The sequence below is a fragment of the Ochotona princeps genome, chromosome 6, assembly GCF_030435755.1.
Source record: "Ochotona princeps isolate mOchPri1 chromosome 6, mOchPri1.hap1, whole genome shotgun sequence".
NCBI classification, from domain to species: Eukaryota; Metazoa; Chordata; class Mammalia; order Lagomorpha; family Ochotonidae; genus Ochotona; species Ochotona princeps.
This window is the reverse complement of record NC_080837.1, coordinates 29,363,885-29,391,851: the sequence shown is the minus strand read 5'-3', so window position 1 is coordinate 29,391,851 and position 27,967 is coordinate 29,363,885. Positions and strand designations below refer to the sequence as shown.

Here is a 27,967-nt window from a genome sequence, read left to right as displayed (position 1 = left end):
CAGGACATTTGTGAAGATCAGTAACAGCAAAATAAAAGCACCTTCAAGGATTCTAACATGTGAAAAGGGGCCTGAAATTTAAAAGCAAAAAGGGAAACAATCTTTTCCACTAATATATAGAGGTAAACATACATTTTAAAGATAACACATTACACAGTAACAAACAAGCTAAAATGGACTTTCAAAAATAGACAAGGCTAGACTTAGGGCAGGGAGTCATGTATCTAAATCCACAATCAACTGCACAGAGCCCAGCAGAGGCCATCAGCACTCTCAGGACCTAGATAATCTGCTAGGCTGGCCTTAGTGCAGATCTTACACTGATTCATTAATATTCTTAGAACTGTATCTATGCTCATTCCATAAACGCCAGAAGTTCCAAAGAGTAGCAAGCCACCTAATGGAAAAAAATAATCAAGGACCTATCTTTAAACAATTGTTATCTTCAGAAAATCACAAAAGCAATGACCATCGGATCGCTTCGAAAACCCCTCATAGCAAGCAAACAATCATACAAACTAAAAAAACCTAAAATAAATAGACAAACAACAAAAAGTAGAGCTTGGAATCTGACAGGAAAGAGCTGGCGTGGACTGGCTCATGCCTCGCTGGGTGGGACACAAAGATTAGTCACTCCTCACCGTGGCGTTGAGGATTTTCCTGCACACACCCCCCCAAAAAAATGTTCTGCACCTTAATTGTCGACAAATGTCTAGTTAGAGTTACAAGCCAGTCTAGATTATCCTAAAATCTGCCAAGATCAGCAAAATTATACTTCAACACAACAAATGGCTAAATACAAAAATGAAATAGACACGAGACAGCTGAATGGTACCTTATAGCCATTTTAAGGTGTATAGCAGCCGGTCCTGTATATAAACTAAAATTGAAATGTCAATGAGCTAATCATAGGTTGTGGTTAAGAACTTGCTTTTTTTTTTTTTTACATACTGGTTACTCAAAACCATGTCAATTCCGTAACGTTGCAAATTGCTGTTGATGTTATATTGGGACTCTTAATTGACTGGGATGATATTCTACCAGCTCTAACTTCGGACCAGAAATGGTCTCCCCAAGAAACTGTTCAACCCATCTGGACAATAAGTAGCTGGACTCTATGCTTGGTATACGTTTGCAAGGAAAGAATCTTGATTGAATTTGAAATGTAATACTGCATCAAGGTGGAGGAATCCACCAGGGGGGAGGGGCGTGGGGAGGGGTGTGGGGATTCCCAGAGCCTATGAAACTGTCACATAATGCAAAATAATTAATAAAAAAAATTAAAATAAAAAAAAAGAAAATCCCGAGTGTATACTAAGAAGTATTTGTTAAATACTTCTAGCTATTAACAACCAGAAGTATTATGTTCTTCAAATTAGAGGATTAAATTCTTCAAATTGGAGGATTTTATTAGCTCTATAAAATATTTCTTCTTAACACACCCCTACAATGGCATACCATTAGCATTTTACTATATTTAAATTTCCATTACCACTAAAAATAAAACAAAGCACATCCTTAACAACCCAGTCATTTGTTTCACTTTCACTGCTAAACTTTTTCAGAGCTGCCAATAGTGACTCTACTATCTCTCCTTCCTTTCTTTCCATTCACACTTTATTTCACAATAATCTGGCTTCCTCTATCACTTCCTTAGCAGTTTTGAAGGTCATTAATATGTTATTACTAAAAGGCTTTCCTTTTCCCATGTTATTTAAGAGATCACGGGTATAAGAATACATCATTTTTTCCTGAAGTGCTCTCCTTCGTAGAAATATAAATGCGTAGCACCTAAGGACTTCATAATGACAAATGAACAAGGTACAGGCTTAATATTTTCTATACTTCACAATTTTCTATTGTTATTGTAGGGTATATTCCAACTTACTGAAAAAAACACAATAAACAGTATGGTTGTATCACACTAGTAGCAGTCTCATACATTTCATCAAAATGCCATATCAAGTGATTATATACCCCTTGGGTTTATCTAAGTATGCTCTATAATAGAGTCTCCTAATGAGAGCCTGGCGCCATGGCCTGGCGGGTCAAGTCCTCGCCTTGAATGCGCTGGTTTTGATCCCCGAAGCCCCACTTCCCATCCAGCTCCCTGCCTGTGGCCTGGGAAAGCAGTGGAGGAAGGCCCAAAGCCTTGAGACTCTGCACCCCTCTGGGAAACCTGGAAGAGCTCCTGGACCAGCTCAGCACCAACCATTGCGCTCACTTGGGGAATCATCAGATGGAAGATCTTCCTCTCTGTCTCTCTTCCTCCCTATATATATCTGACTTTGCAAAACAAACAAACAAACAACCACACCACTGATAATGCCATCTTGTCAAAACTCTCAGAATATGCCCCCATGATTGACATGACTCATTCTCTTCTCAATTTAAACTATTTCCTAAAAACCTAATTATTATTTGTATATCCTTTCACTCTCACGTGTCCTGAATTATATCTCTCTTGTTTATAAAGCATTACTGTTTTTCACTTGTTTCTAACTCCCTCTATATCCTTCTGTTGTCCCCAAAGGACTGTAACAAATCATGAATACTCAAAGTTTTTCAATGGGAGATGGCCAAATTCAACTAAAATGTTTAAATTCCAAAGAAAAGCCCAGAAATTTTCCATAAAATTTCAATTATGGCAAATAACACGAAAGAGGCTTTCTCATCATAACTCTTTAAGAATCCAATTTAGCCTATCTCCCCCACTACTAATTGCTTTTAAAAATTGCAGAACTACATATTTTTTTTAAAAAAACGTAGTATACTTGTCACATAGTACTTATTTTTATTATCTAGTTATTTTTTCCTTTAGTGATAACTTTCATTTCTGAGCGGAAAACAAACAATACTGACAAGGCGAATACCAGTATCACTTACCTACAAATGCTCCAAATTCTGTATTGTCTCCTTCTGCAGCTTTAGAGGAAACAGTATCATGATCTTTGGTTACACTTTCCAAGTGACTTTTGCAACTTGGTTGGGATGGTGTACTAACAGAAAACTTGGTTGGAGGGGATGAGAGATGTGGTGTGCTACTAGGTGAACTGCCTACTTTTTGACCTTTATTAAATCCCTTTAATATTTCTAAGCCATGTCTTCTCTGCCGTAGTTCAGAAGGAGAAATAGCACTTGAAAATAAGGCACTGCACGAGGAACCAGCCTCCGGAAAATTGAATTCTTTCCTCTGGGGTAATATAGGTAAATCTTGACCAAATACATTATACTGGGGATCTTTTTCATGTTTCATAAATATATTGCAAAAAAAAGGGTTATTACTTTCAACGTCACCTTGAGGAACAGAGGAGCTAAGCGTATTTGCAACACTATGCTTTTTCCACACAGAAGGTCTGACAGGACCATCATCAATAAGGTTTTGTGTCAAATGTTTAGAAATACTCAGTTCTCGTGTTATTTCATTGTGAACTTTGCTAGCTTCTGAAGCCTTCTGAGCAGTGAGAGTCTTCAATGTATCTACTGTTAGGGCTGAAAGATCCTGTAAATGTCCAATTTGAGAATCTAATGACTGTAAAGATCTTTTTATGTAGTTGACACGATCTCCAACTTCTTTAATCTGAATGCACATCTGTTCCACTCTGTAAAGGAAAAGCAAGCTTTCTGTAAATGCTAAAAATTGATATAGAAATTTCATCTGTGGTCTCAATAAATTATGGTAAAAGCAAATTTTACACACATTCTAACATTGTAAAATTTTTTTAAAAAGATTTATTTTTATTGGAGAGGCAGATTTATTGAGAAGGAGAGACACAGAAAGATCTTCCACTTGCTGGTTAAACTCCCCAAAAGGACACAATAGTCAAAGCTGAGCCGATCATAACCCAAGAGCTTCCTCTGGGTTTCTGATTTGGGACTTGGGTCATCCTCTACTGCCAGGCTACAAGCTGGGTGGGCAGTGGAGCAGCCAGGACACAAACTTGCACTCATATGAGATGCCAGCACTTGCAGGCATAGTGATTAGTCTGCTGAACCATCATGTTGGTTACTCCAACATTGTAAATTTTTTAATAAGACATGGTTACTTATTACAAGGCATACCCTAAGATTTAAGAAGGAATCTAAATCCTAATATAAAATGCAAGATTTTAAAAACATTTTGTGGGGCCAGCACTGTAACACAGCACCTTAAGCTGCTACCGGCAACACTAGCATCCTATTTGTTCATGCTCCAGTTGCTTCAATTCTGATCCAGTCTTCTGTCAGTGTACCTGTGAAAGCAACGAAAGATGGCTATAGACACTGGGATCATTTGAGGAATGAACCAGTGGATGGAAGATTTCCTTTGTTTCTGTCTCTCCCTCTGTAACTCTGCCTTTAAAAACACATATTTTTTAAATGGTTGAAAAGTGATCTCTATTTGGGCGGGGATTCTATAGGCTATTAATTCCAACATCTTTACAAATAATTTGGGTATTGATACATCCACACAGATCTACCATGGCTACACAGACACCAGATGCTTCCAGACTGTAGCAAGTCAATGGAACAAAAGACTTTCAGAAAGTGAGGATAGTTTTATTCCTCTCACAGAACAGTAAAAAACATTAATTCCTCATTATTCTAACTAGGATTAAAAAATTAATAAAGTTTGATTTCTTGAGATTTGTGAAGTACTGAACCATAAGAAATTGATGTTTTTCCAAAATATGAAATGATCAGTAAAAATTATTTTGTCTGGGACCCAGCATGATAGCTTAGAGGTTAAAGTTCTTGCCTTGACCATACCAGATCCCATATGAGCACCAGTTCTAATCCTGAGCCCGGTGGCGTGGCCTAGCAACTAAGGTCCTCGTCTTGAACGTGCTGGGATCACATATGGGCGCCGGTTCTAATCCCGGCAGCTCCACTTCCCATCCAGCTCCCTGCTTGTGGCCTGGGAAAGCAGTCGAGGATAGTCCTAAGCCTTGGGACCTTGCACCCGCGTGGGAGACTCAGAAGAGGCTCCAGGCTCCAGGCTCTGGATCGGCTCAGCTCCAGCCATTGCAGTCACTTGGGGAATGTATCAACAGATTCAAGACTTTCTACCTCTCCTCCTCTCTGTTTATCCGACTTTCCATATAAAAATAAATCTTTTTAAAAAAACCATTTTGTCTGACAAAATAAGTTTAACAATGTGACCATGCATAACATACAGACATAACCAATACAGCTTCATTCTGACATAATCAATTTTAGTGAAAGCAATTCTGAACCTTTCAAAAGTGACACGAATTCTCTCTTCACTTCCAGAATGAAATTTGTCATCTTTTTCATTAAAATACATCTCAACACACTGTTCTTCAAAATCATGTAGTTTCTTTTGATCTTCTTCTGTTAGGAAAAGTTCTATGGAAGAAAAAGTAGGGGAAAAATGAATAAAGAACTATCAAGCTATCAACTTTACTTCATGAGTTTTCCAACTTTTATTCAGAACTCTTCAGAATAAATCTACTTGAGGTGGGTAGGAGACTGGGTGGGGCTTCTCCCTTAAAATCCCCTTTTACATCAGATATATTAAGGAAACAATACAGAACTAATTGTCTTGCCCATCTTCCTGTAGTACTTGAACCTTTTTACCCTAATTATGTCAAGATTGTCAAATAAACAAATAAATAAATAAATAAATTTTTTTAAAAAATTAATCTACCTGTACATTTTCTCTCTTTTCACTGCTGTGCTTCTACTGCTGTAGTACTACACAGGCACTGTCTTCACTCATGCTGTGTCACCAGAATAATTTCAAACACTTCCTGCACTTGTTAATTTTTTTGAAGATTTATTTTATTTGAAAGGCAGACACACATACACACATAGATCTTTCTCTCCAAATGGCTACAACAGGCAAACATGGGGTCAGATTTGAACCAGGAGTTTAGACTTGCATCTGAGTTTTACACTTCGGTTGCTGGCAGTGGCTCAAGTACTTAGTCCATTGTATGCAGCTTTCCTGGGCCAGATAGTAGGCAGCTGGTTCGAAAGCCCTAACACCGCCTCGCCAACACCCCCCGATCACATTGCACCTAAATTTTTCTTTAGGTTTAGAAAATTTAACAAAAGCAGGCATTAACCAATTAAATCTTCTGAATAACCAATTTTTAGCTTTTAGTATAATACTGAGAAGTGATAAAAGCATTTGCATTTATGTATTTTACTTACTTGGTCCACTAGAGGTCTTATCTTTCTTTCTTCTTTTACATATGCAGCAAAAAAGAGAAACTATATGGCTAAGAATGATAAGCGGAGGAGGCAGAACTGGTTTCTCATGATAAGCCATAATAAAATGATAACGCTGGTACTTCCACACAATATTGGATATTGCCTTCACTTGTAAATATACATTGCTAAAATAACAGAAAAAAATGAACTTAGCTAATTGTATCTTAAGTTTTAAATACTTAAAGCTTTGTTTTAAATAAGGACACAAAAGTCGTAAGTTTGAGGTAAAAACATTCTTGAGGACCTTACTCATGCCTGATTAAAAAAATTGCAGAAAAATATATTAAAATTTGAAAAATTATATATAAAGGGCAAAACCACAGGAAACTAGTCAACCTTGATAGTAATTAAAGGAATGTAGGGCCCGGAGTGCTGACCTAGCAGCTAAAGTCCTCACTTTGAACACACCAGGATCCCATATGGACGCTGGTTCTAATCCTCTGCTTGTGGCCTGAGAAAATAGTTGAGGACAGCCCAAAGCCTTGGGACCCTGCACCCGCATGGGAGACCTGGAAAAAGTTCCTGGCTCCTGGCTTCGGATTGGCTCAGCTCTGGCCATTCCTGTCACTTGGGGAGTGAATCATCGGTCGGAAGATCTTCCTCTCTGTATTTCTGACTTTGCAATAAAAATATTATTATTAAAAATATTATTATTAAAAAAAGAAAGGTAGAGAAAATAAGGTCCTTTAATTTATTATAAAACTGGCAACCACTGAAATAATAATATTCAGTGTTCACATAAGTTAGGGTACAGGCCTATGTTTTGCTTGTAAAACTTCTCAAAGTTCTATTTTTTTAAAATACATTCTAAGAAAATCCTTTTTCAGTTTTATTCAAAGGATTTCAATAGTTTAAATTTCAATTTTTTTTAAGTTCTGTACATTTCCTTCAAAACAAGTAGAAACTAGATAGTCAATGATTTGTTACAATGAACATTTAAATGAACTTACTTGAAAAATGCAATAAGAAGATTAACCATAATAATATACTGTACAAAGAGGTAGACTGCTTGAAGAAACGGAGTCAGCCATGTCCCAGGACCACAGATTTCACGGACAGAGGAATCATTTGCACACACTTAAGGAAGAAAAACAAATTTTGGTAATTCACCAGTAATTGCTATTACTTAGTATTTAAGCTTATTTGTTTACTGTACTTAAGAAGTCTTGGTTACACACAAATCTGTATCAGTTACCAGTAACAGCCTTAGCACAACTTCAGTACAGAAAGACCTTTGGGAGAATTTCTCCACTACTCTATTCTGACAAGACTACACATAATACAAATGCTTCACTGATGAGCTTACCCTGAGGTGCATTAAAGTGGGCAAAATTTCTATAATCAGCCACATCACAATACTTCTTTAAGAAACATGTTTTTTGAAAAATTTATTTATTTTGGAAAGGCCGATTTATGAAGAGAAAGAGAGACAAAGAGAAAGACCTTCCATCTGCTGGTTCACTTCCCCAGATGGCTGAAACGGCCAAATCCGATGTGAAACCACGAGGAGAAACACATCTTAACAGTATGAGAGTCATACTAAACCCTGTCAAGCCATTAACATAAAGATCCTCTTCAAGATCTATTGGTAGACAGCCTTTTTCTGTACTCTTGAGGAACAGGTGTTTTTCACCCCAACCTGCTAGCTGTTGAATTAGTTACTTTGTAGGGTCTGTTAAGCCTGTGACTGAGAAGTGAACTGAAAGTGTGCCGTGGTAAAAACAGGCGCTGCCACTGTGACTGAACAGGCTAATCCTCCACCTTGAAGCACCAGCACCCAATATAGGCACTCGTTTGTCCCAGCTGCTTCACTTCAATCCAGGTTCCTCATCGTGGCCTGGGAAAATTATTCAGTATGACCCAAGTCCTTGGGCCCCAGCAGCCACATGGGAGACCTGCACGAGGCTCCTGGCTTTGGAGCAGCTCTGACCACTGTGGCCATTTGGGGAGTGAACCAGTACACGGAAGATCTTTCCCTGTCTCTCCTTCTGAGGATGGAGCATTGGAGGGTGGAAATATCACAATGCTTTTAATACTGCATTGTTAGATATGTGAAATTTGTTTGTATAAAAACATGTAAATGAAGGAAACAAAAAAAAACACAGAAGTTATCTAATTGTGACATAAAAGAGGATTGTAAAAGTAGCCAGTGCTTCTCAAACATATTGTAATTAGATCTGAATTCCTTCTCATTCCCCCTTGCATTGTAGTTTCTGAAGTCAGAACAAAGCTGAATACAAACAAAGGGAAAGCTTTAAAAATTACTGTTAGCTACCTTTACTAAGGTGATATAAGAGTCAAAGTGTAAATATAACAAAACTGTACAAAACATTTCCTTTAAGAAATGATGGTAATTATGTCATTTCTTAGTTTATCCAAAAACTTTACTTACAATCTTTGATAGCAACCTGAAAATCTGAAATCCCTAAAAACTTAACACGATAAAAGCCCTTTAAAAATCACAGAATATTATTATTTTTGTCATTGACATTGTGCTTGACCCCCATCAGGATTGGTCAAAAGTTGTCAGAATAATCCCAGTCCCCTTTACCTCTAACCATATACTATAGCTAAAGTTAACTTAAGCTAATTAGAAAAAAGTTTCTAAAGGAGATTTCTGTGAAAGAAACTTTATGCTATAAATAAGGATAAGTAGTATCTCTTCCTTTCTTTCTACTAACAATAGTCTTACAATTAAAAGGCAAACACACACAAATCAGAAAACATGATTAGGGAGGATGGAATAGGAAAGAACAAGGGTTCTTGTTTATGTAAGTATCCAGTCTGAATAGCAGCATGCCTTTGAAATTTTTGTTATGTGAGCTGATAAATGTTCTTATGTGTTGGGCCAGTTTAGGCCAGACTTCCATTATTTAGAGCCAAAAAAAAATTCTAAAATATTTTATTTTAATCATTATTATAACAGAATATTGATTTTAAAACAAAACAAAAATCTTTACGCATAAATCCTTACCATCAATTTCATATGCATAAACTTCACCAAAAATCATCCAGTATGGATGAAAAACTATATCTTTAGCAAGAGTCCAAGATGGTGCTTCATGAGGATAAAGTATTGCCTTTCTGGGAACACCAAAACTAAGTAACACAAGAGCCATAATCACAACAATGTAGAACATATTGGCCACCTGTTAAAAAATAAACATCATTAAAATATAAAGAAAACTAAATTCTACAACAAATTCTCATTTTTAAAAATGTACCTGATGTTCTAATAGGCAAATATTAGTAGAATAATTAGGCTTTTTAAAAAAAGTCCAAGTAGTATTCATTGAAAGCATGGTATATACAATCTAGAAAGCTGAACAAGTTACAGGCATCTTTATCAACATGCTGAATTGTATTATTGGTTTAAAGAATAAGAGGTCTATAGGCAAATAAGCAGATTTCTAAGTGTCCTTCCCAAGAGCTTTATTGTTCTTTTGTCTTAAGTGTACTTTACTGCATTTTGTCTTTAATAATCATCTTCTACTCACTGCATAAAAGAAAGTTTATTCCTATTGTTCAGATCCCTAACCTGGTGTGAAAAACCTCTTGGCCCAAACAAAACAACAAATTCACAGCATGTGGTATCAGAAAAAAACTACTGACACCAATGTCTTAATAGCTTTTTGCTACTCAGGTATTTTGCCAATTCCAACTACATTGAAAATGGTCTAAATTATCTTTTACCTAACAAATCACTGAAAAATAAATTTTTCTGTTACACTGTAGTGTGAATTTTAATACCATTATGTAAGAATTCAAATTAAGTAGAATGTTATTCCAATTTCTATCTTTTGTTTATCTCTATTTATTTAGGTATTTTCTTTTGTTTCCCTTTACCTACTAAGGCATGTAACTTCTCAGAATTTCTCACTCTGGTAATATATATCTATCCATTAGCATGGGGAGAAAAGTCCATGTACATCAAAACACTATATTTACAATAAATATGAACTTATTTTGAATATCAACAGTTACAATGATAAATTGGTCCAAAAGAAATTATTGTAATATTTTTATATACTTTTAAAATTATTAAGTAGAACTGAAAGAGTAAGTACTCTAGCCTACACGGAATAATTTTACAGGGATATAATATTGGGGGAAAAAAGCTATTTGAACAGCTGAGTCTTAAAACATCAGCTCATATGCAGAGTAGAGGCTCTGCACTCTGCAGGGTTGTGACACTCCAAAATTCAATTTTTGTATTTGTAAAATGGTCAATTAATACACTTATTCAGCATTTTGAAGATTGTTAAACATATATTCTCAGTAAATCTAACTCTGGAATAAAAAATTTCATAAGCAAAAGATTATCACAGTATCATCCATGTCATTTCAAACGTTTTAGAATCCAAGTATCTGCATTTAAAGGAAAAGTTCAATTCAAATACTCAATGTAAAATCAGAATCTGCAGTGAAATAACTGGAAGCTATCCAGTCTGAAACTTGTGGTTTGCAAGTGTTTTATTTATATCATTTCACATAAAACTGACAACTTTCCTTAGAGCAGAACTAAATTTAATTATTTAAAGATATCAAAATATTTTCCCTGTTGACATAAAAAAAAAGTGAGAATTCCAAGGTTAAATGTGTAGGAAGAAAGGAAGATGTTCAGCGTTTATCATGCAATTTCATTAGGCTGCTATCAAATATATAAAAGGAGTCTGATTGTTAATATGTTCAAGCTTAAGATTTATTATTTTGAAAGTGAGTTACTGAGACAAGGAAACAGAGAGAGACTTTAGAACTGCTAATTCACTGCTTAAATGCCCTCAACAGCTAGGGTAAAAGCCAGGAACTTCCTCCAGGTCTCCCCTGAGGGTGCAAGGACCTGAGGACTAGGGCCATCTTTTTGCTTTCCCAGGTGTACCAGCAGGGAACGGGATGGCAGTGAACAGCGAGAATTTGTTTTAGCTGTTTAGCTGTTAGGGACGTGAAGTGAATCAGCATTAGTACTTTTTTTAAAATTACTGATACTAAAAAAAAAAAAAATGAAATAAATAAAAACTGCATGATGGGTAAAGACATTAAAGAGAAATGTGGTTTCATCATATACAGAGATAATATCCTAACGATCGCTGTACTGTTTCACAAAGCACATATAATAAACATTAAAACATTCTTGGTAAACAATTATAATCTATAATTTGCTGCTAAGGTTATAAAAATAATAAATGAAGAATGAATGGTCAGCATTTTTGCTTATTTGGTTTTTTCCTATTTGAAATGGATTTATCCATGTAGGCAACAAATATCTACTAAGGAGAGCTTCTATTCCCAGATTATAGTCTAAAGATGATAAAAAAATCCAGTAAGAATATAGCATAAAATATAGTTAGATATATTCTAAATATTCTAAAGTGAAGATACATAGGTTCCAGCAGTAAAGGATAACAAAAACAACATGATGGAGCTGATATCTAAAGGATAAATTTAGGTTAATGAGTCCAAAAAGCTAAGAGTCGAGGCATAGGGCTTGGCAGCGTGGCCTAGCGGCTGAAGTCCTCGCCTTGAAAGCCCCAGGATCCCATATGGGCGCCGGTTCTAATCCCAGCAGCTCCACTTCCCATCCAGCTCCCTGCTTGTGGCCTGGGAAAGCAGTCGAGGACGGCCCAATGCTTTGGGACACTGCACCCAGGTGGGAGACCAGGAAGAGGTTCCTGGTTCCCGGCTTCGGATCGGCACGCAGCAGCCGTTGCAGCTCACTTGGGGAGCGAATCATCAGATGGAAGGTCTTCCTCTCTGTCTCTCCTCCTCCTCTGTGTATCTGACTTTGTAATAAAATAAATAAATTTAAAAAAAAAAGAGTCTAGGCATAGGTGGAGATGACATCATACCAGTATCTAGTCTGGCACAAGCAGAGATGAAATGTTAAAATGCTTACGTGACCTGCAGCACATGTAAAGAGGTCAAGAATAATAAAAGGGAAGCAAGGAAGATGTTGCCAAGGAAAAGAATACAAGAGCTTTACTATTTCTTATAATTCTATATAATTTATAATTACCTCAAAATTAAAATTTAGACAGTCAGTCAAACCAATAGCCAAATTGGGCATAAGGTTATGGGCTCACTGAAACATATTGATCCCTTAAAGTGACGTAAAACCCTTAAATTTTTTTTGTTGAAACATAGAAGTGATATTATCAGACGTAAATTTTTATAAACAATTTCTCTAGTTACAATGTAAACTGAAGACAAGCCAAAGTAGTCCTGAGGAGACTGAATACTAGACTACTACAGGTGCCAGATGAGTTGAAAAGAAATATACGGATAGGATTTAACAAATGTTAGTAAACGTTCTGTGATACAAAATATTCTTTGCAAGGATCATTTAAAACATCAAAGCATTTCTAGAAAACAAAATGTTTTTCTTAATGTTATTCTATCAAATATTTCTCTTTAAGTTAATAATGTATCCACAAATATATATCTGAGGCAAATAATTACAAAATTCACTGATTCAAATAAAGCTGGTAATAACACATCTTTATGAATTTTAAGAAAAAATTGGCAACAAATCCATAAGTATTAGCAGACATGTTTCAACTTACCATTTTTCCAATCATCATTACATAGGGTCCTGCCTGTTGATTTACTGCTAGAAAATCTAGCAAACGCACATACCAAAATATTATGTTAAGACAGTAAATTAATCTTCCAGCCACAAAAACATGATTATCATACGCATTCTCAGAGTTCCATTTTGCTCCAAATCTTAGTCCAAATCCAATGAAGAAAGAAATTATAGCAATTGTATCACTGATATTGAAGTAATCACTAAACCAAACTTTAATCTTTTGGCTTATTTTTCCAGCTTCGGACATGAAGATCTAAAGGTTTAATTAGAAAAAAAAATGGCTTAAGCAATTTCTTCCTGTCAAAACGTGTTGTACTTAATTGTAATACCACAGTAGCATTTTAGATATCTTCATATTTCAAAGCATTTTTAAAGTCAGTTATGTTGGTATTTGATTACTGAAATACCAAGATAAAGGACTTCCATAAGCAAAGTCATTCAATAAACGACTAAAAAATCTTAAACATGTATGTATGTATACATATATTATACACACATGTATTACTCTATAACCAGAATGTACAATATTTTACAAAGAGATTTATTATTTTTGTAACATTTATTATATTTTTATTGGAAATGCAGAGCTACAGAGATGAAAGTCAGAATGATCTTCCGTCCACTGGTTCATTTTCCCCAAACGGTTTCACCATTAGAGGTAGGCTGTTCTGAAGACAGGAGCCTCCTTAGGGTCTCCTATGTGGGTTCAGAATCCCAAGGCTTTAGACCATCCTCATCTTTTTTCCCAGTCCACCAGCAGGTAGCTGTATCAGAAGTGGGGCAACTGGCACTAGAATCAGCACGCATACAGGATGCCAGTACCGCTGGTAGCGGATTAGCAGATTGAGCCATGGTGCCGGGTCCAAGATTACTTGTTTATTTACTTGAAAGGCAGAGTAAGAGGAAGAGATCTTCCATTTTCTGGTTCACTCTTCAAATTGACCAGGGATGGCACAAGACAACGCCAGGAGCCATGAACACCATTTAGATCTTACATGTGAATGGCATGGGCCTTTAGTACTTGGGCCATCCTTTGCTGCTCTCCAGGCACATCTGCAGGGTCATGCACTAGAAGCAGAACTAGTGCTTCAAAACGGGATCTAACATTTCAGGCAGTGGCTTATCTGCTGTGCCACATCTACCTGTGAACACTATTAAAGGTGTTTTATTTCAAATTGAAGGAGCACTTGGACAGCACAGCCATAACTTTCAAAGGTGCCTTCTACCAGAAAGTAATTCAATGGTTTAAGTAGCTTAAAAAAATCATTTAGGGGCCCGGCAGCGTGGCCGAGCAACTAAAGTCCTCGCCCTGAACGCCCTGGGATCCCATATGGGCACCGGTTCTAATCCCGGCAGCTCCACTTCCCATCCAGCTCCCTGCTTGTGGCCTGGGAAAGCAGTCGAGGACGGCCCAAAGCTTTGGGACTCTGAAGCCATGTGGAGACCAAGAAGAGGTTCCTGGTTCCCGGCTTCGGATCGGCGTGCACTGGCCATTGTGCTCTCTTCGGGAGTGAATCATCGGCTGAAGATCTTCCTCTCTGTCTCTCCTCCTCTCTGTATCTGACTTTGTAATAAAATAAATAAATCTTTTTTAAAAATTCATTTAAACACATATCTTTCTTGGAAATAAGAATTTTAAAAAATTTAACTTTTCAGAGTAATGTTAAAATTCACAGCTTTAACACCACAGTGTTTCATAAATACTGACATCTCCTTAACTCTTGTCCCTTGCACAATAAATCACACCACAAGAGGTAACCACTATATTGACTATGCCACTTATCCCTGTGGAACTGATTCATGAATATTTAATTTTAAACAAGTATTGCAACCTGCCTTTTAACAATTTACAGCTTAATTTCTTCAAACACATTATTAAAGCCACACATTTCATAAAAATATAAATCGCAACACTCAAATAAAAATACAGATAAATTCTTACCACGTCTATATGGGAAAGTACAGTGCTCTGTAACTACTTCTCATTTTCATGTACTTTTGAAATGTAAGGCAGAGACATAAAAAAGTACACATGCAAGTGTATCAAGAAATAATATCTGGTCTCAGTGCAGTGGCCTGGCGGCTAAAGTCCTCGCCTCGCTTGTGCAGGAATCCCATATGGGCCCTGGTTCTAATCCCAGTGGCCCCTGTGCCCATCCAGCTCCCTCATGTAGCCTGGGAAGGCAGTTGAGGACAGCCCAAGGCCTTGGGACCCTGCACCCTCGTGGGAGACCTGGCAGAAGCTCTTGGCTCTGGATTGCGGCCACTTGGGGAGTGAATAATCGGACAAAAGACTTCCCTCTCTCTCTTTTCTCCTCTCTGTATATCTGACTTTCCAAGTAAAAAACAAAAAGAAAGAAATATCTGTGTAATAGCTTAAATAGGAAGAAAAAAACTAAAAACAAAAAAAAAAAAAAACTCAAGAAAAACAAAAAAAAAATCCAACCAAACCAAAAATCTTAGTTAAAGGGGCCAGCATTGTTGCAAGTACCAGTTCAGCACCCAGCTGCTCTACTTCGCGGCCCTCTGCTACTGTCTGGGAAGCAGTGCAAGAGAAGCTCTCATGGCTATTTGGGGAGTGAACCAGTCCATGCAAGATTTCTCTCTCTCCTAATTCTTTCAAATAAACTATTCTTGAAAACACACACACACACACAGAAGGATATAAATCTACATAACTAAGTGCAAACTACAGTACACTTTACTGAGCAGTAACACAACAGCAACAGCAAAATAATCTGTTTTTAGTTTATCCACATGACTAGTTATTATTTACTTACTCATTATGAAGAGTAACAGAATGAATATAGTAATGAGGAAATTAAACTAAAAAAAATGAACTGCACATTACTGACAGTCTTCCAAGTCACTTTTTAGAACAGCAAAAAATATCATCTTTTACTTCTAAACTGTAACACAAACTTAAAAAGACACCCAAAACAAAATGAAACTGAGCATCTTCCATTTTTCCACCAAGTTACTTTAAAAAACCAAAGACATACCTCACGGACTTTCTCAATGGCATAGGTAAAAATATAGGCAATAACAATCCATTCTTGAACTGAAGGTAATCGCTCCATTTGTACAAGAACTACAAATGTATAAAGCATCAGAAAACCTAAATACGCCAACTGATTAAAAAAAAGAAGTATTAGTAAAAATCATAAATCTTTATTATAAACATTTCAAAGCATCTACATAGATTACTACTAAATGAGACTGCGAATCATCCCTCACTAATACAGATTTGGAAAAAGCTCTTCTTCAACAGACACTGCCCTTAATAAAGTATAAACAGTCCCCAGAGTATAAATGTGTGGTTCCAGAACTGCTGACCTTGTAATTTACCATGGAAAGAATCTGAACAACTATTAGGTCAATATGCTCAGTACAGATGACTGAATTATTTAATATATCATAATGCATTTGAAATTACTGTACAATTGCACTATCATAATCATCAAGGAACACAAGGACCTGCTTCCTTCCAAGTAAAAGTATTTTCCTAGGAAAGACATCTAGTATCTTCCTAGCTCCAGATCATAAAAGCTGAATCTCAAGAAACAGAAACAGACATGAAAAGGATTTACTCTGGATAAGGAACAGCCCCATTTCTGACACTGAATCACAAACTTTATAGGGAAATGAAAAGGGCTATAAATAATAAGTATCGATTCATTTCATTTTAGGGGAAACCGTAATCTTAATGACCGTTAAAATAATTATAGCTGGGCCCGGCATGGTAGCCTAAAGTCCTTGCCTTGCACACACCGGGACCCCAACCTTGCACGAGTTCTAATTCCGGCAGCCCCGCTTCCTATCTATCTCCCGTCTTGTGGCCTGGGAAAGTAGTTGTGAATGGCCCAAAGCCTTGGGACCCTGCACCTGTGTGGGAGACCTGGAGAGGCTCCCAGCTTCGGATTGGTTCAGCTCCAACCGCTGCCATCACCTGGGCAGTGAACCAGCAGATGGAAGATCTTCCTCTCTATGCATCTGACTTGCTAATAAAAATAAATAAATCTTTAAAAAACATAATTATAGCTAAGAATTCTCTCATTTCTCTCCTTCCTAACCAGTATTAGAACAAGTTACATTCTTGATTTAGCTATAGTAGGGAAATAAATGGCAATACATAAAGAAAAATTCCTGTGATCACCCAAACTGCTAATTTTAAGTGTATCTTTTGAAAAATGTTATGCTCATATGATTTAAAAACATACCGTGTTAAACCAGAACTTTACAATGGGTGCATGATAAAAGGCATAGAACTTTCGTGTGATTGGAAGCTTTTTGGATTTTATTTGTATCTCCATTTCGTTCTTTCCTTCATTACTACCCAAAATCCTTACTTCCTTAAACACTTCCTAAATTAAAAAAAAAAGTAGGTTGTTATATAATAATTCACAGAAAAACTGTATTTATTTAAATTCTTTTTCCTCCTTACCATGGGGATGTCTTCTGCTATGTTCTGAAAGTTGTTTTCACTGTCTTCCATTGTCATCTGATGAGCATCTTGAGATTGTGGGATGTGAGACATTTCAGCCTTAGTTTTATATTCTAGCATTAATATGGCAGGTGGAACTAAAATGCTTAAAATGACCTAAAATGTTTAGAAACATAAGTTTGCATTTTACAATTAGTGCTCTTTAAAAGCATAATAACCAAATCAATAAACATGCAATAAATATTTTATGACTGTTAACCATTTTGCTGTTAGAAGTACAGGGAAACCCCAAATCTCAATCGCCCAAGTAGAACTGTTTTGAAGCGTCAAACAATGAGAATTATGAGGGAGTTAAGATAATTCAATGATTTTTTTATAGATGTATCTTTTAAATAAATTCAGGTTAGAATTCATTAAGAAAACACATTTTTTTGGGCCCGGCGGCGTGGTCTAGCAGCTAAAGTCCTCGCCTTGAAAGCCCCGGGATCCCATATGGACACCGGTTCTAATCCCAGCTGCTCCACTTCCCATCCAGTTCCCTGCTTGTGGCCTGGGAAAGCAGTCCAGGACGGCCCAATGCATTGGGACACTGCACCCGCGTGGGAGACCAGGAAGAGGTTCCAGGTTCCCGGCTTTGGTTCGGCGCGCATCGGCCCGTTGCGGCTCACTTGGGGAGTGAATCATCGGACGGAAGATCTTCCTCTCTGTCTCTCCTCCTCTGTGTATAGCTGACTGTAATAAAATGAATAAATCTTTAAAAAAAAAAGAAAAAAAGAAAGAAAACACATTTTTGTTTAAATAAAATTTGTTTTAAAAAGGTGCTATGTGCTAAATTGTATCCTAAATCCCCTTGCAAATGTTCCATGTTATATCCGTCAGCTCCTGCTTGCATAAATAGAACAGGTTTTTTTCTGAATCTTACATAATGGGAAACCTTAAAGCACAAGAAAACTGTTATTCTGTAGCAGAAGTTAACTATTCCCTCAACAATATTTTTACTAATTAATACAGTTATTCATTGACAATAGCTGACAACCTGATAATATAATGGACAAATACCTGCCTGATTTCTCTTCTATATTTCTGTACCTTATTTTAAAAGATGTAAAAGAATAAAAAGGGAGGTTTAATAAAACTGAAAGACCATTTTATCCAAATTCTTAACCGTATCCAATATACTTCAAGTAACTTAAAAGTAACAGGTAAGTTTGGCAGATAGGTCTTCCATTTTAGAATTTTTGAGTCATCCTTTCATAAAGCAGCGAGTTTTTGCCAGGGATTTACATGTCATGTTTGGAAGCAAAAATTCACAAATTTCAGCCCTCCATCCCCGCCCCGCACTCCCAGCCCAGCAACTCCCACCACCCTGCACAAGCCAAGGCATTTACTACACACCTAGCTAGACCCTCTACCCCACGTCACCCCCATTTGTGTGTAATCACACATTAACACTGAGAGTGCCTATAAAACATACCTTGTACCATGAATTTTTCCTCATATTAAGCCTTCCCATCCACATATCAGATAACAACATCTGTGTACACGTGTGAGCTACAAAGGGTCTAAGTCTTGAAGAAACTGCTAATTTAAGGCAGGTAGAATTACTCCAATTTTTCAGTTCATATGTGAGCAATTTCATAGCCATGGTTTCATCTTGCCTGAACGACTGTTCCAGTAATTCAACAGCCAGCTGACCAAAATCACTACGAAAAAAAGTCGAAATATACTCAATTAATAAACCACTAATCAAAATTCATACAATACTTTACAATTTTCAATACAGTATTTTCATACATATTTACAGAGCTATGAAACATGAGAATAACTGCTTTCAGAGATTTATATGTATCACAAAATGGCAAAGTCAGTCACATTAAGTATGAGAGTAAATGCGAATGCAAGGACCTTCTCCAGGTCCCAGAAATAAAACTATAATCTGTCTGTCTCTGTCTCTCTCACACACACTCATATCAGAACTAATAATGTTACAGTGCTCTATTTAAACACAAAAGATCTTTTGGGGCCAGCATTATGGTCTTGTGGGTAAAGCTTCTGCCTGCAATGCTGGCACTTCATGTCACAGCTGCTCCACTTGCAATTCAACTCCCTGTTTAAGGCCTGGGACAAGCAGTTTAAGATGGCCTAAGTGTTTGTGCCCCTACCACCCACATGGGACACCCAGATGAAGTTCCTGGCTTCTGTCTTCAGCCCAGTACAGCCTGGGCCATTGTGGCCATCTGGGGAATGAACCAGAACATGGAAGATCTAACTATGACTTTAAAAATAAAACATTTAATATTTATATATATGAGTCTCTACAGAATATAGCAAACATTGAAAAGGGTCTGGTATCCAACACAGAGGAAAAACAAGATTAGGGAATAAGAAACCATGAGAAACATGCAAATCTTCAATACCCACTCAACTCAAGTCTGTGAGTTCTTTTCAGTGACAACTATTACTCTCTCTAAAGACTACCTACTGGGGGATATGGAGTGTCAGCTCAGGGACAGCTTCTTCAAACTACCTTTGCAGTTTAATATTCTAATAATATCTATATGTAAACTGCATAACTATCTTATTCTTCTAAATAATATTGCACCATCTAAAATGCCCTAATGTGAATCTAGTCTATGTTTTAGGCTAGACCTAAAACCTCCATTATTTCATTTCCTTATCATCTCAAATGGAATTTTCTTAACCTATCACTACCATGTGCAATTATTAAACTGGCTTCTGGGATTTATTTTATCTTTTTTGTTTTGCTGTTGAAACACTTAACTCTTAAATTGCGAAAATAATTTTTTCACACACAGTGTGTAATTTCTAAATTTAAAAAAATATATTTATTTATTTGAAAGAATTATTGAGAGACAGGGAGACGATGAGAGACAGGGAACTCTGCCACCTTGTATTTCACTCCTCCCAACGGCTGCAATGGTCAGGGTCTGGCCAACCTGAAGTGAGGAGCCAGCATCTGAGTCTACCATGTGGGTGGCAAATGCACAAGCACTTGGGCTACCTTCACTGCTTTCCTGAGAAATTAGAAGGGAGCTGGATCAGTAGTGGACGAGTCAAGACTTCAATTGGGCTAGAATGCTGACCCATATATAATATTTCACCCAGATTTAGACCGCCCAGCTCCGTTTGACAAGGCAATTTGGGGATTAAACCACTCTATACTTGACTTTGAAGTAAAAATAAATATATATATTTTAAAAGATGCCTTCAAATTGAAAAATATCACTTACTTGGAATACTGCTTCAGTTCTTCTGAAGTATCATCTACCAGGTCACTCTGCTTTGCCTCATATGCCATTGAACGATAGATCTTACAGGCAACTAATGCTTTAGCCATTGATTCTTCACCATGCTGCCATAAAAACCGGGCCATGACCTGTCTCTTCATAAGGCAAGCCCAAATTAACAATTCATTAAGTGGGTAAGGAAAACGCTTCGCTTCTGGATCATCAATATCTACAATTTCATCTTTGGTTCTTTTCTTCTTTCCTTCTTCCACAGCTGTATCAATCTTTAAGAGAAAATAAATGCTATAAGGCCCATTATAATAAGGCCATATGTTACTCATGTTAGTGCAGTTTTTGTCAAATACGTTTAGCCCAATTTTTCAATTTTACATAAACATAATTTTATAAAATTTTTTATGCAATATTTCTACTGTAGTCTGCAATTCAGTTAACAAATATGTCATCTCAACAAATTAAAAACAAATCCCCCAAATTAAAATGCCTAAACATTTCAGTCAATATCTGAAAAAACTTTAATAAATGTCTGATGATACCTGATTTGCAGGTTCTTAAACAAAAATGGGATATAATGAAACATTCATGAATATATTTTGTAGTTATTATCAAAGTTAACTATGTAAAGTTTATCTGAATCATTACCTCACAAGGAATATCTTTGCATACTGAGAAACGAAGATCCACAGAAATATCAAAATAAAAAATTCTTATTGAAAAGTATCTTTTGGTTTATGACTCAGGAGTTGAAAATGAACAAAATCAAAAACCAGGAAAGAGAATACTTAAATATACCTTTGGTCTGTAGGGCTGTGCTGTTTTAATGAAATGATTATGCCTCATTTTTTCCTTTTTATCTGCTCTACTGCCAAAAGACTCGTGACTCTTTCGCAACTGAGGAGTGCTACTGGAGGTATTTCGGCCAGATCTCTGAAAATGAAAGACTATTGGATTTTGCAGCTTTAAATAATCCTGACAGGCTATAAAAATTCAAGAGTGTATTCATCTACCTCTGCAAATATTTGTATATATATACACGCACATACATGGTTGGTTTGGGATTTTGTTTGCCAAATGGTTCTAACTAGTCGTTTAAAATCCCTCATTTTTAGGACAATGTTCTTCTCATCTTTCTAACATATCTAATTCTTAACATTTAAAGTGTATGGATTAATAAACAAGAGTTGGTCCTTTAAACTTAAAAATAAAACAGTTCATGGATTAAATTTTAAAGCACATACAGATACACGCCCCCCAAGCTTTACATACCCGATTGTTTCCACCAAGACTATTATATATTAATCGAAAACGTTTCCGAGTATAGGTGCATCTGTAGGTTCCTCCCATGAGATATTCAATAACAAGTCCTATATCAATTAGAGTGATTTTATATCCAGGAGGAAGATTTCCCTGGAAATAAAATATTTTAAATAGATAAAACAGTATTTCTTCATATTGCCATGCCATGACTAATAGATCTACTGTTCAAAATGTTACATGGTCACGTGTAGTAAGAACTTGGGGTTACTATCAGTAATGCTTTACAGGAAATGGGAGTGATTTCTTTGTCCATTTCCTTTTCTAAGAAAGAATTCTGTTGTGACTGCAGCTGAAGGACTATATTATTGGAAGATACAGGGGAAAAGGCTGGGGAGAAAAGGGCAGTGGCAGAGGGGAAGACATATACCTACAAAACTGTATAATGGAAAATAATAATAATAAATGCTATTCCATTGGCTAAAAATATAAAGAAAGCAAGAAAGCAAACAAGCGAGAAAGAAGAAAGGAATAAAGGAAGGATGAATTCTGGAGCTCTGAGGTCTCAAACTGTGGTCTGGGACAAACAGACGTATGACCTAAAGCAGAAAGGTAAAGTGTATCTGCACCAATATGTCATACGAAAAAGGCACTGAAACAGCCACATACGCCCTTCACTGAAGTACATACAACAAAATGAATTTTCTCACAAAAATGTTATAAAAGTATCAACTACGTTTCCAGACCAGTTCTAAAATGCCTGGAAGTTATTGTTTAACCAAAATTATACTGGGTATATTACAGCTTTGCAGAGAGGAGAGACAGAAAGATCTTTATGTGCTGGTTCATCACCCCAAAACAGCAGGAGCTGAAACAATCCAAGACCAGAAGCCAGGAGCTTCTTCTGGATCTCCCATGCAGGTGCAGGGTCCCAAGGCTTTGGGCAATCCTCCACTGCTTTCCCAAGTCACAAGCAGGGAGCTGGATGGGAAATGAAGCAGCCAGGACATGAACTGGTGCCCATATGAGATTCCAGCGCTTGCAAGGAGAGAATTAGCAAATTGAACCACTACGCTAGGCCCAGACAAATTTTTATAGCCTTATATGGGCGCTTAAATACCTTTTATGAAACTGCTCAGAGCAGGGCTCGGCAGCATGGCCTAGCAGCTAAAGTCCTCGCCTTGAAAGCCCCGGGATCCCATATGGGCGCCGGTTCTAATCCCAGCAGCTACACTTCCCATCCAGCTCCCTACTTGTGGCCTGGGAAAGCAGTCGAGGACGACTCAAAGCTTTGGGACCCTGCACCTGTGTGGGAGACTTAGGAAGAGGTTCCTGGCTCCCGACTTCGGATCGGCACGCAGCACCGGCCGTTGCGCTCACTTGGGGAGTGAATCATCGGACGGAAGATCTTCCTTTCTGTCTCTCCTCCTCTCTGTATATCCGACTTTGTAATGGAAATAAATAAATCTTAAAAAAAAAAAAAACTGCTCAGAGCTAAGACTTCACTTTAATATATAGCATTAGAACACAAACCATCTTTAAGTTAAGAAAAGTGGCCTGTTTCAGAATTTAAAAGCTGACTAATTTCATTAAGCAAACATAAGGACGTTTGATCACCGGATGATCTGTATTAACTAAATATCATATCGTCACCATTTGTTTCATTAACTAGATTTTAATTATATGATCTATTATCTTTTAATAATACACTCAATATTTTATTATCTGTGTAATTTCTAGGTATATCCTTTGAATCTCAAATTTGAAAAATGACTAAAACACTTCTATGCAAAGTACAAGATTTTTGTTATACGAGCGGGTATTGTGCACAACAGTTAAACTGTAGCTTTCAACACTGGCACTGTAAAGGAGAAGATTCCAGTGTCAGCTATCCTGCTTCTGATGTAGCTTCCATCTGATGTAGCTTGGCTTGGGAAGGCAACAGGTGATGGATGGTTCATACTCCTGGGCCTTTCCCACCTTCACGGGAGACCAGGACAGAGTTTCTAGCTCTTGGCTTCTCCCTGGCTGGGATACAATTGTTGAAGCAGTTTGGGAAATGAACCAGTAAATAGATGATCTCTTCAGATATAAATCTATTCTTCTCTCACTGTTGCTCTTTCAAAAAAACCTTTTTAAAAAAGAATATATTACAGAAAAAAAAAAAAGAATATATTTTCTTAAGAAACCTAACACATCCCATTATCCTTAAAAATAAAAGACATATTATAAGCAAATTTTCAAACCACACTGTCAACTCTTTTTTAAAATTTATTTATTTTTATTACAAAGTCAGATATAAGTCAATTCTTACAAACTCCATCTGATTAATTGGAATCAGAAAATATTCAACTACTGCCTTTAAGACTTAACCACTAAATTAAAAAAAAAAAAAAAACTTTCTGGGTCTAGCACACAGACCTAGTGGCTAAATTCTAATCTTATAACCACTGGGATCCCATATAGGCTCCAGTTTGTGTCCTGGTTGCTCTAATTATCCAGCTCTCTGCTTGTGGCCTGGGAAAGCAGCAGAAGATTGCCCAAAGCCTGGGGACCCAGCACCCGTTGGGAGACCCAGAAGAAGCTCCTGGCTCCTGGCTCTGGATCTGCTCAGCTCCAGCCACTGCAGCAGCCAACTGGGGAGTGAACTAGAGAATGGAATATCTTTCTCTCTGCCTCCCCTTCTCTCTGTAAAAATGTCTTTCCAATAAAAAAAAATTGGAAAAAAAAATCTAAAAAAAAAAAAAGGCTTTTCTTTATTTGAAAGGCACAGTTATGGAGAAAGCAGAGATAGAGATTTAGGAGTGACAGATTTCTTCATCCATTGGGTCACTCCCAAAATGGCCGCAACAACTGAAGCTGAACCAATCTGAACTTCTTCCAGGGCTCCTATGTGAGTAGAGGGGCCCAACGACTTTAAGCCATCCTTTGTTGTTTTCCCAGGTCAAAGGCAGGGAGGCAGGGGCCTGGAGTCGAAGTGGAGCAGATGGGACTTGAACCGGCAGCCATTTGGGATGCTGGTGCAAAGGTCTTTTTAGCATAGTTAATCAATATACCCAGTCACATTTGTTTCCAAATATCAATTATGCTTTGTGCTAAACCATATGCAAATGGTAAGCAATGCAAATGTTTTATAAAATCCTGGTCTGAAGGTCTCACAACTATTCAAATTTGAGGTCAGAAAGCTTTAATCACTTTTTAAAAATCAGATTTAGGTTCCTGGTTCCCAGCTTCAGATTGGCACAGCACTGGCTGTTGTGCTCTCTTGGGGAGTGAATCATCGGATGGAAGATCTTCCTTTCTGTCTCTCCTCCTCTCTGTATATATGACTTTGTAATAAAAGTAAATAAATCTTTAAAAAAAAAATCAGATTAATAGGAAATGTACAGACTCCCGAAACCTTCAACTATTGTCTGGGGTCGGAGTATGTAGGGTAGAGAAGCAGCAGGATAGTCAGTTGTTGTTAATGAGAACACAGGTACTTTGAGCTAGTTAATGCTTTAAAACTAGACTTCAGCTATGGTAGCACAATGTTGTGAATATAATACAAGTCAATGACATCTACTTATAATGAATTATATGGTGTGTGAAATACAACTCAATAGCTACACAGAAAACTGTATACAAAATATTGAATTACAGAAAACTTTTTTATATTTATTTGAATGAGTTTTAAAAAAATATTTCTTTTAAGGACAGAGTAGAATTTACAGAGAGACCTTTTGTCTGCTGGTTCACTCCCCAGGTGGTCTTAAAAACCCCACCAGACTCTGGCCAAAGATGGGAGCAAGGAGTTTCCTCTGGGTCTCCTATGTGAGTGGCAGGGATTGCAGGTCATCTGCTGCTTTCCCTTGCACATCAACAGGGAGCTGAGTCAGAAGTGGAACAGCTCGGACGGGCTATGCCACAAAGCTGGCCCAACAAGAAACTTGAAAGTTATAACAATGTCTAAGTTCTTCCTATGAGGTACTAGTTTAATATTACAAGATACCAACTACATAAAAGTAAAAATGACATTTCTATTTTGTTTCTGGTTTTTAACAGTACATGAATACTAACTATCAAGAGCTCAAGTAAATGAAGAATTTTAGGATGAAAGCCCTTAGTCTAGAAACTTAAAACATGGTTAAGATAGCTAACTGAAACAAACTATACTGGATACCCATAATTTGGCTATAAAAATGCTGGTAAAGGTTTAACACTATAAATCTACAAAAATCTCAGCAGAGAGGAATAGCATTTGGTCACCACAAAAACAGCTTTAGCTTGTACAACAGTACTACACATTCAGTTACTATAGTAGGTTTTTTTTACAACAGGGAGAGTATTATAGCATTTTTACTCACTAAATCTACCATAAGATACTAGTCAGTGTTCCCTCAACTTCTTATTCAATTTCCTTTATATTTGGACAAACTTCTAGGAATATATTTTTTCCAGAAAACATTCTATCAATGATCTGCTTTTTATGGATCAATATGCATAAAAGCCATGGCATTCTATCTTGGACCAAGGAAGCTTTGAAACTTGCTTTTTATTTCAAAAACTTTCCTGCTGCTTGATTTTCTCAAGAACAGATGTCCTGTCAAGCGATTTTTAAACACAAGACTTGAGGGGATTGGGGAAAAAAAAAACTTTAAAAACAAACTCTACTCTTACCTGTTTGACATCTCGAATAAGATGTAACAGCATTGGGTTAGTTGGTCCTTGTTTCTTCAGGGAGAAAAACATTAAAGCAAACTGTTATTTTTCTCATAAAATAACTTCTTGTTCCTTTTTATTATTTTTAAAGTTTTTATGAACATTGTGTGCAATTAAACTGTTTTCAAGTTCTATTCATAAAATGGGGAAAAAGATACAGGAATCACTAAAACTTCTACGGAAATGTGTAAGAAAAAATTATGGAATTAAGAAATTTCTGCACTAAGTTTTTTTCCCGTCTTTCACTGTGAAGATTTGTTTATTTACAAGACAGAGTTAGAGAGAAGGAGAGACAAAGAGGGATTATCCATCCACTAATTTACCCCCCAAATGACAACAAGGGCTAGGGCTGGGCCAATCCGAAGCTGGGAGCCAGCAAGTCCTTCCAGGTCTCCCACATGGGTGCAGGGGCCCAGAGCCTTGAGCCATCCCCTGCAGCTTTCTCAGGCCATTAACAGGGAGCTGGACCAGATGTAGAGCAGTCAGGACTCAAATTGGCATCCATATGGGATGCCAGCCCCTAAGAAAATGTATCTTAAATGAAGTGCTCCGACTTACATACAACTTAATGTAATGAATTCTCTGAGAAACACATTAGAAGATTTATACTTTAAATCTTACTGCTTAACAGAATCATGGAATGATTTAACCATACAATGTTACTGTCAATTTTTATGAGTTTAATACAAGCAATCAATTCGACCCACCTTCTCAGTTGGATATCTACAAGAAGACGTATTTTCAAATATAACTGGGTACATTTAGTAATACTTTCATGGGGGAAAACTTTCTTTTTGATATTCCTAGCTTTCAGATTTCACACAATATCTAATATAACACTCAATACTGCATTCAAATTAGCTCTCACTTTGACACTGGAGACAGGATATTCTATGCTAGAACAGGAGTTCAAGTCCTAGCATTCCACTTCTGATCCTGCTTCCTGCTAATGGTCTGGGAAAGTAGAGGATGGCCCAGCTACTTGGGTCCCTGTCACGCACAGAACTGAACGGAATTCTGGAGGTTAACTTTACCTGAGAAGGCCTTGGCGGCAGTGGCTATTTGGGAAGTGAACCAGCAAACAGAGTATCTCTGCCACTTCACCTTTCGAATAAATTATATTTTTTCAAAAATTACCCTTTTTTTAGTCTTTTAAGAATTTATTTATTTAGCACCTGGCATAATGGCTCAATGGCTAAATAGCTCAAATGCTGGGATCCCATATGGGTGCCGGTTTGTGCCCCAGCTGCTCCACTTCCCATCCAACTCCCTGTTTATGGCCTGGGAAAGCAACAGAGAATGGCCCAAAGCCTTGGGACCATGAGCCCGCTTGGGAGGCCTGGAAGATGCCATTTGGGGAATGAATCAGCAGATTGAAGATTTTTCTGGCTCTCTGTAAATCTGATGTACCTTTCCAATAAAACCTTTTTAAAAAAAATATTTATTTATTTGTTTGTTTATATTAAAGGAAGAATGACAGAATAAAAGACAGCAGGG

At 37.0% G+C, this 27,967-nt stretch overlaps 1 protein-coding gene across 5 annotated transcripts in view; it reads right to left on the bottom strand.

Moving 5' to 3' along the window:
* Positions 1-27,967, bottom strand: part of TRPM7 (transient receptor potential cation channel subfamily M member 7) — a 105,604-nt gene that overhangs the window by 28,023 nt on the left and 49,614 nt on the right. For 4 of the 5 annotated variants that reach the window (XR_009245603.1, XR_009245604.1, XM_058665862.1 and 1 more), the window contains exons 13-26: positions 26,429-26,482; positions 21,782-21,922; positions 21,308-21,442; positions 20,501-20,781; positions 18,724-18,952; positions 17,250-17,405; positions 17,026-17,169; positions 15,808-15,936; positions 12,780-13,058; positions 9,194-9,368; positions 7,170-7,296; positions 6,160-6,344; positions 5,217-5,349; positions 2,887-3,602 (exon numbers count right to left, since the gene is read on the bottom strand). Coding sequence is in view for 3 of the 5 variants with exons in the window: in XM_058665862.1 (XP_058521845.1) it covers positions 2,887-3,602; positions 5,217-5,349; positions 6,160-6,344; positions 7,170-7,296; positions 9,194-9,368; positions 12,780-13,058; positions 15,808-15,936; positions 17,026-17,169; positions 17,250-17,405; positions 18,724-18,952; positions 20,501-20,781; positions 21,308-21,442; positions 21,782-21,922; positions 26,429-26,482 (2,884 nt within the window). In the remaining 2 variants the exon portion in view is untranslated. Of the gene's footprint in view, positions 1-2,886; positions 3,603-5,216; positions 5,350-6,159; positions 6,345-7,169; positions 7,297-9,193; positions 9,369-12,779; positions 13,059-15,807; positions 15,937-17,025; positions 17,170-17,249; positions 17,406-18,723; positions 18,953-20,500; positions 20,782-21,307; positions 21,457-21,781; positions 21,923-26,428; positions 26,483-27,967 lie in introns of those variants that run through there. The other variant, XM_058665864.1, reaches the window with a different exon arrangement.